At 38.8% G+C, this 12,490-nt stretch overlaps 3 protein-coding genes across 3 annotated transcripts; 2 read left to right on the top strand and 1 right to left on the bottom strand.

Annotated features, from left to right (window-relative positions):
• Positions 1–1,737: 1,737 nt before the first annotated feature.
• LOC113665796 (uncharacterized) lies at positions 1,738–5,207 on the top strand. The gene is made up of 3 exons (XM_027181519.2): positions 1,738–2,432; positions 3,179–3,272; positions 4,035–5,207. The coding sequence occupies exons 1-3, from the start codon at positions 2,174–2,176 to the stop codon at positions 4,309–4,311; spliced, it is 630 nt and encodes a 209-aa protein (XP_027037320.2). The 5' UTR covers positions 1,738–2,173; the 3' UTR covers positions 4,312–5,207.
• On the bottom strand, positions 4,827–10,149 carry LOC113665806 (double zinc ribbon and ankyrin repeat-containing protein 1). Its single transcript, XM_027181529.2, has 2 exons — positions 7,878–10,149; positions 4,827–6,409 (listed from the first exon to the last, which is right to left on the bottom strand). Exons 1-2 carry the CDS (start codon positions 9,289–9,291, stop codon positions 5,442–5,444), a joined length of 2,382 nt encoding a protein of 793 aa, XP_027037330.2. The 5' UTR covers positions 9,292–10,149; the 3' UTR covers positions 4,827–5,441.
• Positions 9,720–12,250, top strand: LOC113665805 (uncharacterized). Its single transcript, XM_027181528.2, has one exon. The coding sequence runs from the start codon at positions 9,798–9,800 to the stop codon at positions 11,067–11,069; it is 1,272 nt and encodes a 423-aa protein (XP_027037329.2). The 5' UTR covers positions 9,720–9,797; the 3' UTR covers positions 11,070–12,250.
• The last annotated feature ends 240 nt before the right edge of the window (positions 12,251–12,490 follow it).

Raw genomic sequence — 12,490 nt, 5'->3', positions numbered from 1 at the left:
TTACTTGAACGAAAGCTCAAAAACAACAAACTAAAACTCCGCGAAAACAAACTAAAGTACGCGAAAAATGTCCACGTCAGTTTTCCAGTGTCAAGGTTAGAGTTCTTTGTCGTGATTGACTAAAAATTCCACGGACTGTGAAATCACGCGCGCCGCATGTGAATACAAAAAGAATACAAAGGGAGTAGAGGAAGCGAAAAAATGTTACTTGAAATTTAAAAGCGAAAGAGATTTTCTGCCAGTCAGTTTTTTTTAGCTCCTTCCTTTCTCCATCCAATCAATCTCAGTTAAAGAAACTGATCTCTAGTTATGTACTGCTGCAATTATGTTTTTAAAGTTCAAGTTCAAGCCTTTTTTATGGAATTTTTTTGCGTGTTTTTTTTTGTTGCCGCAACGTGTTTCATTTATGAGAAAAGTTTTAGTAGTGTAGTTGATACTGTCCTGAATAAATTTCAGTATTTGAGCAACTGCTTACCTACCCTTCCCCAACCCAACATTGACCCTAGCTTGTTATCAGTTGACTGTTGTTGGGTTAGGGGAGGGGTAGGTGCGCAGTTGCTCAAATACTGACACTGATACGTCCTCGGAAACGATACCTTTTAGATCACTTTATGACTGCTGTTTCAATAGTCCATTTTACAGACGCGTGCTTGGTTGCCAAGCCTTTGAACAGGAGTGAGGCTAAAGGTGACCTTGTTATGATACAAACCGTACTGTTTTTCAAATGTAAATTAGTTTGTTATCCAGTGCTGGCTAGATATTGGTCTCTATCATTAAAAGGTCACCTTCAGCCTCACTTCAAATAAAAGGCTTGGCAACTAAGTACACAACTCCAAAATGGCCTATTCACGGTTTTCTTCTCGCGCCAGGCTCTACTTCTAGATCTTAAGTTTGGGATGCCGTGTCGTGAGCTTTTTGATTGAACGACATAAAGGAAAAGATCCTTTACAAATTGAATTTACTGTTGTCTGAAAAATGTTCTGCGAGAAGATATGTTTTACGCGTCGAACGGCGCCAGACTCCATTTCCACTGTGATAAGAGAGGGAGCGTTAAATTGTACAGAGAAACTAGAAATTTGCCTTTTTACATTTTAGCAGGTTATAATCTCTTGATTTTGGTTTGTAAGACCTCTTCGCGCACGCGGTTTTCCAATGAAGAAAGGGAAAGAATCTTAAGCAATTTTAGAACACTAGCCAACCTGAATGATGTTTACCCCGATACAGCAGACAGCAGACATGTTTATTTTGAAGATCGAAAACTTCTGTCAAATAAAAAAGCTATGATTGTGAAACTGAGCAGAAATGTAAACGTTGCATTAAAATGATTGCATTATTGAAATTATTTCCTTTTGTCTTTCTCTAAATCAAACTTTCAATTGAGCAATCAAAAGTTTGCGATTTCTTTTTCCCATAAATTGTTTTCAGGTACTGTTTGTTTTTTTCCGCATAGTGAATTTAAGGGAGGTCTATAAACAAAATTTTCGCGTGATGTGAAAATTGATCCGGGCATAAAGGCCAAAAAGATTGGAGAAGAAAGAAAGAGAACGGATAATGTAGAAAAAGATTTGACCGTATGAAAGAAGAAAACATAAGCTGAATGTAGAAGCTGTTGGCAGTTTTTTCACACCTTCACATCTTAACTGGCGTGCGCAAATTAATCATCACCTACACTTTTAATAATCAAGTTAATGGTTTGTTGAATTGGATTGTTTTAGGCATGTTTTTGTTGACATTTTAGGACAGTTAATTAACTTGGCCGTCAGAGGAGAGATTAGATAGCTTAACTTACGCATTTCTTATCTAAATTCTTCGCTAAGCATTGAGCAACTACTGCATGCGAGGTCAATACGTGTTTAAACATTGAAGTAACTTGGACATTTCAGGTTTCCCGTTGTTTTTAATCTCATATACGTTGTGCGGATTTCAAGGCCCGGATACCACGTCGCCCGAACGCAAGTTTTGGTTCTTAAATGATCATTTTTTGAGAGGGATTTATTTTGGAAATGCTGCCAAACCAAACAGAGAAGAAAGAGCAGTTGTCAGTTCTAAAGAGCGGACGCAATTGAGCAAGTCTTGGAGCGTAAGAAGATAAAAAGACAACTCACTTTAGGACTCTTCTGAACGGCAGTCTTAAAGTGATCTTCACTGCCTGTTAAGGACAAGTTGAGTAAACATGACATTGAGCCCAAGTCCTACTAGTTTTATTCTTGACACCACAAGACGAGAGGCGTTAAGAAAGGAAACAAGCAATGTGCCGATTCGAACGTCACTGTCACAGTCGATGGGAGAGTATATCTCGATGACAAAAACTCATCCCGTCGATGCTTTATATTTCGACGGGAAAACGATATCAAAAAGTTTTACAATAATTCCTTCTTCATCTATTTATCATGAGTCAAAGATTCAGGACTCTGCAAAGCAACATCGTGAAGGTAAGAATTTGTCATTGTATTGTGTGTGCAGTCCGTGTGTCGAACAATCTTTACAGTACAGTTATTAAAGATTTGTTTACTCTGGGAAATAGGATTCTGTACGTCAATCATCTTGTTGAAAGACCTCATTTACGGAAAGTTAAGTCAGCAACGATTTTCATCTAAAAATGATGCTATAATTATCTTCTTTCCGGGAATTTCTTTCAGATTTCTTCATTCGACATCCTAAGTCCATTAGCTGAAGAATTCACATTCGACAAATTGATGAAACTTCGACGCGAAAACTCCACTGTTTTGAAGTAGACAAATATCAATTGGCCGGAAGTAGAGTGGAATTTGTAACCTCTTAAGAGAAAAAGGAAATTTTTGGAAATTCGATTAGACAGATTTAGCTTTGAAATGGCGAAAAATTACTTTTCTGTCAAACGTAACCATCTGTTTTTGAGATTATCCGATGATTAAGACAAATTTAAGTCCTGATTGGGCGACGTTATGTCAATGCTTTTAACAGATGACTGTTCTTGTTAGTATTATTTTATTTTTCATTATTTTGTGGCAAAACTCTGTAAAAGAGATAATCTGAGCGTTTTCTATTTTATTTTACCCCTTTACGCCCTAACATCAATATCTATATTCTCCATACCCCTCTCTGTATATTTCCTTTGATACTGACAAGGAGAATTGATTAAAAAATCAAAGTTTGTTAGGGTTACGATCATTTTCCTATATTCTTCTATCTTCCTCAGGTGTGCCTGATGAAATAATAGCCGGAAGCGTGGCAGGTGGATTAACAGTTCTGATCTTAATTGGTATACTTTTGTTGGCGGTAATTTTAAAACGGTGAGCAATAATTATTTTATTATTGTTTTACGCCAGGTTATTCTTCTTCCTCTTTATCACGGGGTCAGCGAGTTCCCCCTGTTTCAGTCCCTCTTCCGACTGGGCTGGGGCTGTAGGAACCCCTGATTCCGAGGATTCTACTTTCACTACTGCTTTCATCGTATTACTGTTTGATATTGAGACTTTCCACCGCATATTCAGTGACTGAGGGATTACCCAGGGAGTAGATTCTCCGGCGATCTTTTCCCAAGGAAGATCAAAAAAGACCTTACGCCGGTCCAAGGGTGATATAGGCGCGACGATGAATATCTTCATCTCAGTTACCCCGGATACCCGTTGTTCTTTGACATGCTTCCACGGTCATCTACTCCATGCTGTCGTAATTTCACCTCCTCATCCTTTTACTAAACTACGAGGATTCTCACGTTTCCGGCAAAGTCTGTGGCGCGCTTTTAAAATCAAAAGAAGAAAAAAAAAAACTGAAAAAAAATTGATGTCAGCTTGACGCGCGGGACCATAAGGGTGACGCCTAGTCTTGTACCCATACCTTCCACGGCCAGGCGGAAAGTTCTGGGTTCGAGATCAAGTGACGCTTGCTTTGAATGCGCCTCACTCCCATAGTTCCGCGCAGCTCACCAACGTCTTGTTTTGGTTAATTTTGTTTTACTTACGCGATGGACTTCGCTGAAAAGGAGGTCTACCCCCTTTCCCGAAATAATTCATTTTCCAAACTGACCATCTATTGTTGACTTCTGCTTTCAGTCGAAAAACAGGCGGATCAATCGTTGCCCAAAGTAACACAGAAGCCTCCTTCGACAATCTTGGATTCAATAGCGGCCGAAAAATTTCCGAGTACATGGATCTGAGCGAACTGGAATCGGTCAGAGTCAAAGTCACCAACACTGTGAAGAGAAAAATGTCCGCTTTCACTAAGGAAAATCAGAAAACTAATCGGGTGTCCTGTGGTCGGTTGGACCTGGTTGAGGTCCCTGTGAACTCGCACATTGATGACGATATACTTTTGACGGCTTGGGTGTAGCAGAGCTTATAGGTTGTAGAAAAATAAATTTTCAATATAAGGAGTCTTAAGCACAAAATTGCTTCGCTAGCTTTCCGAGAGCTAAGGTACATAATAATCATAACGGTTTCTGTTTTCCAGGTTCTGTAATTTAAAGCTAAAATAAAAGGTGGACAGCCTGTGTGTCATTTGCGCGCTGCTAAGCTTATCTATTTTAGTCCGCGCAACAGGCCTCTCTTTTCTTTTTGCGTTGAGTCGCGTGGACGCGGGCGCGAGGCAAGCGCGAAGGCCGGTTTACGCGCGAGAGAAGGAGCGCAGTAAAATTTTTTTTCGCGCGTGACTCACTCCTCGCACTCATATCGCGCTCGCCTGATAAAGCAAAGGAAGGCTTTGTTTTGCTTGCTGCGAAAAATGGACTAGAAAAAATACGAAAATTTAGATCAGAGGTAAGAATTCACATAATTGCGGATGTAAAATATCAAGGAAAAAAGCTCTTCTTGGTTTTCCTTTGGAAACAAACAAATTGCCACAAAAAGTGAATTTCACCTCTTATTTCATTTTATTTCATTTAATTTCATTTAATCAATGAAAATCTTGGTATGAAAGCTTGTTTCAAAATAAATAGGTTATAGAGTTTAACACTAATCTTTTTTGCAAATCTTCTTTAGGTTTCTCAAACAATTAAGCAGTCTTCTTGTTTGAAAAACTAGCCAAAAATTTCTCTGCCTTTTAACAGTACAATCATTAGAATTAACTTAAAATTTATAACTCTCAGACAGTGCCATATGTGTACATTTTGAAAATGAATTCAAATCTGACCGTAAGTTACATCTAAAACATTGACTGGCACTAAGCTTTATCCATAAGAAATTTCCTGTTTTCTAAAGTTGAATAAAATTTCACATTACAAACTTGAATGAATGGGATTGTTTGAGAACTGGTGACTGGCCAGCTGTTACCTTGAAAACCGAGACCAGATCACTGAATGGTCCCAAAATCCCTAATGTTGAAAACTAGCACTTAGTATCTCTCCAACAAATTTAATATGGAAGAACTCTTCCACATTCTGGTTTAAGATACATTTACACATTTACCATATGTAGCACTAACAGCCTACAATCTTACAGACTTACAAGGAAGCACACTTTGCTTTAGAAATCCTCATCTACAGATCTAGCTTTCTTTGGTTTGGTAAGTTTCTGCAACATCTCATCTCCTACACTTGATGTAAACCTCTGCACTACACTATCAAGTCCACTGGACATGGCCAGATCATAAGCTGTCTGTCCAGCATCATTTGCAACATTGGTTCGGGCACCCAGTCCTAACAGAGTGTCAATACACTTGAGTCCATTGGCACCTAGATGCACAGCTTCGTGCAGGGCTGTGTTCCCTTTGGTAATGCCCTTGACATTGATTTTAGCACCAGCATTCACTAGTGGTGGAATACTTTCAGCATGCTTATTGATAGTTGCAAGGATTAATGCAGGAATGCCATCAGAGGATTCACATTCTGGATTTGCCCCCTCGTCAAGAAGTCTTTGCACCTCCTCATCTCTCCCTTCACCCCTTGCCCCAATCTCTTTCAGTAACAACTTGTCCTGCTCACTGAGTTTAATCTTAGTATTTTCTTTCCCCTTCCGTTTTTGCTTCTTTCCCTTAGCGGTAGTTCTCAAACCATTTTGAGTCTGTTTTCTGCTCCTTCTCAAATCCTCCTTACTCCCAGACTCTGACCCATACAGATTCAATGCTCTCAAGCTTGAAGACAGAGCTTTGGATTTCTCCTTCCACAACTCTTTACCATCTCTTCTGGCAAAGGTCACTGTTAAAGTGACCTCCTCTCCATTGAGATCTTCATGAATTGTTGCAGTAATAATCTTTCCCAACCGTGGTTCACTGATGGTGGCTCGGAAATCTGGATTATTCTGCACATGTGTGCGGATGTGCGAACACACATGGTCCATCTGTTGCCGCCAGAATCCTTTTCCAGGACTTACAGCAGCAAGAGCTGGTCGTCGGTCTCTTGAAGCATCAAGCCGACTTCGTTCCAGAGCTTCTGACTCCATTTGTGATTGAATACTGGTTGCTGATTTATAGAAGAGACCAACTGTGGAAGTTGCTGAAAAGAAAAGAAAAATTACAACTAGCTATACATGTTATAATTCATTTATAGAATGAGCTGAATTAAATGTACGCACAGATTTTGATTGGTTCTTGCTTATGATCTACTGGAGGACAGATGCATTTATAATGTTACCATTAACAATTTTTTGCTTCTTCATTGTATAAGATACCATAGTTTATCTGTTATAAGGTGCACGGTTTTCTCAAGAAGATTCTGTCTTCAGTTGGAAAGTTAGTGCTGAAATCAGGGTGCATCTTATAGCCAAGTATTTTTGCACAACAAAGTCCTAAGATCACAATTTTAGCAGAACTTGCAGTTTAAAAGGCAAGAAAAGGACACTAATTGTTGAGAGAAAAAGGAGAAAAAGCAGAGCTTTTTGGTCTGAGGTGTAGCAAAGATTGCGTCAAATTTAATCCTTTATTCCTTTGAATTAAAAAGGAATACTGCATTTAGAACACTAATCAACTTCTATAGAAAAGCAAACAAATGAAATTTGCATAGAGGATAATTGTTCTCAGTTCCATCACATCCTTTTGTTAACTCTCAACCTTTTGGTGCGTCTTGTAACTGAGTATTTTCACATAGTTTTCAGTTTGGGAACTTGGCTTGACTAAATTGCTAAGTTTAGGGTGTGTCTTATAACCCAAGTGCACCTTATAGTCACAGAAGTCTAAATGTAATTAGAACATTAGTGATACACTAGGCTGCACCACTCAAGCTGCTTTTTTGTCCTCAAGTTACCTTTGACATCATCTGTGATCTATTACTAAACAGATGCACAGCAACAAAGAATCTTTTTTTAACATTGATAACAATTTTTTAGTTATAGCCACCCTCCTATAATTTTTGTTGTCACCAACAGTATCATCTATTCTTTCCCCCCATGAACCCCAAGAGTGACTAACATCTAATTTCTCTTTACAATATCACCCCTGAATCACACATTAAGGTCAGGAGAGTAAAGAAAGTGATCACCAACTTAAGACTCTCTTGATTATTAAACTAATTCTCCTTGTCAGCAACTAAGGAAATGTATAGAGAACAGTATGGAGAATATGCATACTAATGTTAAGGTAGAAAGAGTTGAGCACCTTGTTTAGTAGACATGGTGGCCCAATGGTTAGTGCGCTGGCTTCAACGTTAAGAGGTCATTTAACCCTTAAACTGCCAAGATCTGATTGTTAATGCTCCCTTCAGCTGCTACACATTTCCTTATAAATTAGTTGCAAGAATTTGGTGTTCGATCAAGATAACAACTTCTCCCTGATAAGTATGAGTATTCTCATTAACTGTTTGCTAAATAATGCATGGATATTGTAGAAGAAGTTACATTTCAATCACTTCTGGGAGTTAAGGGGTTAACTTTCCTTGTCTCTCTTAACTCAGGAGTATAACTGGGTACCAGTGAACCTACAGAAATATTAGCAAGAGCATCTTATTTCAGAAGAAAAATTGTGCTTACCTTTATCTGCTTTTTCTGCTGGAGTTGAAGGGATAGAAACTGGCAACCAAGTTGCATTTTCTGACCTCCCTACTGTTTCACGAATGCTACGCTTTTCAACAACAGTGCCAATAACATTTCCTGGACTCTGACGCGAAACTCTTGGAGGTGGTTCAATACCACATCCACAGGTATTACAAAACCTTGCGAATGCACTATTGGAAGCCTGACATTGAGAACAGATTAGAGGACTTTGGTAAGGCTGTGGCTTTGATCCACACCAATCACAGAAACGAGCATCACTGCTATTCACGCGAGAACACTTGGAGCAAGACATGAGGCTACTAACAGAGTCCTTTGGCATTGGAGGAGCACTTGTGCCTGTAAATATTTGTTTAGCATTGTATGGAAGTTTTGCTTCACAGGTGACACAAACTGTCATGTCCGGTGGATTTCCTGTACCACATACAGCACACATTAACTTGTGTGCCAATTTCTTGGTGGCCTGTGGTTGACGCTGTGGTGAAATAGGTGCTTCACAGATGATGCAATTGGGTGTGTTCAGTGGTACCATTGAGTTACAGGAGACACACATACCAAGCTGTCCACCCTCAGGAGGGGGAAGCCTTGAAGATGGTAATGGCAGAATGGGGGATCCACATTCAGAACAGAACCTTGCATATGGGTCTGATGGTCTGGGTGCCATACAGTAGATACATTTTAAAAAATCAGTCTGTTGTTGAATCTTACTTGCATGAATTCTGTTCTGTGGTCCTCGTCTCTCCTTTAATTCACCATCAACTTCTGTAAGAGATTGATCTGGGGTACCTAATGTTGCTTGATTTGAACCAAACCTTGAAGCTGTGAATCTTGCTTCACTCCTGGGTTTTCTGTAATCTGACCCTCTGACATTTTCTAAGTCATCTGGAGTTGATGTAAGAAATCGCTTTGATTTACCCTCAGTCCCCCATGCTTCAGACGTCTTCAATTTGGATCCTCTTCCGGCGTTCTCAAGAATTTGACCGAACAAAGTTCCCGACGAATCCCTTAAATTTCCAGTCGACGAAGAAATGCTTTGCTGAAGCTCAGAGACATTGTCTTCACCATCTAAACCTTCTCTTTCTTCTGGTTCTTCAACTATAAATGTCTTGGTTACAATGGAACTTTCTCTCGTGCCATCACTCGAGGTTGCCAGCGCTTTTACGATCCGCTTTCCTGGACCCAAAACAAAAGGTCTGTTGTATTTATAGGTGCATTTGATGCCAATTTGTTTAAATGGCTCCGGTTTCATTCCGTTTATAGTATAATATATCAGAGTATCTGGTGTCTCTGAACGAAGCTCGATGGGAGTATGAGTGTCTATGATGTTTTTTCTTCCTCCCATTGGAAGCCTTAACGGCATAATACTGGGAACTCTGATCATTCCAGCTGTCATTTTTCCAAAGTTTTTTGACGCCGGTCAACCTATTCTTCTATCGGTCTCCTTCTTGATTTGGTACCAGATAAGACTACACGTCCCACTTAAACTTAGCTGCGAAATCTAGACCAGATTTTTTTCTTGAGAGATTTTAAAGCACCTACAATTCAAAGCGTCCAAATAGAACCGTTTGCCCTTTTAGCCGCCATTTTCAAGCTATCCCACAATACTCATCGCGATGGGCAGACTAACAAAGTCTCGTTTCTATAGTAACAAAGATCACTGATCATGCGGCCATGTTGAAGTTGTAGGTTAAAACTTGTTTACAAAGTTTGTTCATCGAAGGATAAACAACCCCGATGTACACTTGAAGTGGTGAGAAAAAGATTATCTGACAAGGGCTAAGTCTGAAGAAGCGTCGAGAGTGGATGAAAGGCTTGTAGCACTCAAAATTATGTTTTGATTAACAGCATCTCTAAAGCCACTTTTCTTCGTCAAAGTTGACAGAGCGAAATTCAGCAAAAATGTCTTCTTCTACCAGAAATAGTAACAGTCCAGCCATTGATAAGGCGTGGTTTCACGATACAAAGACTAGCTGCGAGAAACAAGCGCGTTATTTTGTACATATTCGCAAACTTCAAGATGAGTTGATCAACCGCGAACAACACAATTTGATCAACGCGATGGAACGTTTAAAACAACTTTCTTACCCTCGAAGACGACCAGTGATTCGAAACGTCGACATTGATGCATCATCAAACCCTGCCTTTAGTCGAAAATTTCCTGCTAGAAACTTAAAATTGAGGAAGGAAGGGAAATACAAAGCCATACAAGCAAAAGAACAGCCAGATCTCAACCCTGTTTCAGGGAAGCCCCTGATCAAGAGAACTGACCAGAAACCTGATAGCTCTGCGTATCATCATTTTTTCGTAATGCCACCACTCCTCAATGATAGAGCACCACTCCTCAATGATAGAGACATAGCAAAAATTGTACACAATGCGAACAGTGCTTTCACTTCTGAACCCTCAACTTACTTGCTCCAACCACATTTGCCGTCTATTCCCAATGTAGGCCGAAAAACAACTTTCATGGTTGATAATAGACTGAAACTCCTTACACTGGCTGAATCAGAGTTTTGTGAAGACGGAGAGGGTAGCGTCAGTGGTATGAGGAAACATTTGCATACAGGGAAATCACAACGTAGGAAGAAAAGTCCAAAATCTACACAACATTTTAGTGAAACTGTCCCTGTTGAAAATACAACGAGGAGAGGAAATGTTTTGTGTTTTGACGTTGACCCAAATGATCTGAGTTTATTTTCACACTGTTTTGAAGATAAGAAAGAAGACGATGAGCCATTTAAAACAACACCGTTGCCTCCACCAAACTCCAGACCAAGTACATCAAAATCAAAACTATCAGTAAGTTATGTTGTGGAAAGTGAAGAAGGGAAGACAGTTAGCAAAGCTGACGCCTCAAAGACTGAGGTTGCTCTTCAGGAAGATTCAAAAAGTCAAGATACTGTGGAAGAGCTGGCAAATACAACCAGTGAGGTTAAGGGCAAAATGCCTGATGTGGTCATAGCTGACATGAACCCTAATATTAATGAGGGTGATGTCAAGGTGTCAGATGTCAAGGTGTCAGATGTCAAGGACTTGAAATCAGATTTCGCTGGAAAAGATTTAGATGAAGTTAATGATGATGTAGAAACAGGGGATATTGTGCAGCCTGTTGTAACAATCACCAATCAATCTGTACCAGTCAACAATAGTGAGAAAGATGATGGATCCTAATGGGACTGGATCATCTCATTTTTTTACAAGATATTTTGTTTGTAAATATTTTCTTGAAACAGTTGCATAGCAGAAGTCATTCATTAACCATGAAAATTCTTCTCATAATGTGAATACAGCATTCAATCAACATATGATATTGTTGGTGTGGAGCAGTGAGAGGGCATTCTCATGATAAATCATCTTTAACTCTTTACTCTCAGGAGTCACCAAAACTGAGTTTCTCCTAACGACCCCAATACAGTTGCAAGCAGAATGGTGTTGAAAAAAATACTTAGAAACATATCATTTAGCATTTATTGTTTGATGTAGTCTTTAGCCATGATAAGAAAAATTTCCAATGCAAAGAGAGGCCTACTAGTACCTAGGTGGTGCTTAGTTCTCCCTCATAGTCAAGCAAAGACATGCAAACATAAATACAAAAAAAGGAGTTGAAATAGTACAGTCATTAAAATTAACAATATTTACAATACTCTTCATTTACTTATTAGTGATATAGCTTCAAGTTATATAATTTTTTTTTATTGCACTACAATCCTCTCAACAAGGGGTTTGACAAATGCTAATTATTGAGAGATCTTGAGTTGCTGACACAAAGGAGTCTGAAGTTCTCTTATAAGCAGCCATGTCTTTAGCATTTTTAATGAAGTTCATGTAAGATATATCTTTTATCTAAATTATATTTATCTGGAAAGAGTATTTATTTAGGGAAAATAGGTCAGATTGAAAATATTTATCATTTGGTTGAATGGACATGTATTCAAATTTGCTTGAATTTAATATATCTTCAATGGCTTATATGCCAGTAATGTTTGTATCTAGATATTAAACACTCATTGATCTTGGGGATGGTTGATCAAGGTTTTTAGAAAGAAATGTAGGGGCTTTTCTGATAGAGGATGTTGGTAAGAAAGAAGAGAAAACTCTCTATATCTGATGGAGTGAAAAAAGCTCAGGTTATCAAAATTAATTTATTACAGACTGACATCAAAATGCATCTTCTCCATACTTCTCTCTATACTTTTCTTAAGGTGGAAATAAGGAGAATTTGTTTAACAATCAAGAACTTCTTTAGTTGGTGATTATTTCCTTTATTCTTGTGACCATGCAATGCTAAACAAGCACCCTCTTAAGACATTTACACCAATGAGAAATTGAAATAAAAGACTCTCAGTTTACAGGCTATTAGTAGTCAAAATGAAGTTTAATTAAATTTCATTTTTCTCACTGCACCAAAAATACTGAGAATGTCCAGAGATTCTTATTTTGCCCTTTTGTCACCAAAAATTTCTTATTTGTTAGTTTTTCATTTGATTTTGGCTTGTCCGAAAAATTTCAGAATGTAAGCGTGTGTTACGAGAGAGAGCACTATGCCCCGTACCCACCCCTACCAATATCCATTTCCGCCACCACACCTCCGA

The sequence above is a fragment of the Pocillopora damicornis genome, chromosome 14, assembly GCF_964200805.1.
Source record: "Pocillopora damicornis chromosome 14, jaPocDami1.2, whole genome shotgun sequence".
NCBI lineage: Eukaryota > Metazoa > Cnidaria > Anthozoa > Scleractinia > Pocilloporidae > Pocillopora > Pocillopora damicornis.
Note: the sequence above shows the minus strand (reverse complement) of the source record. Positions and strands in the feature narration are given on the sequence as shown.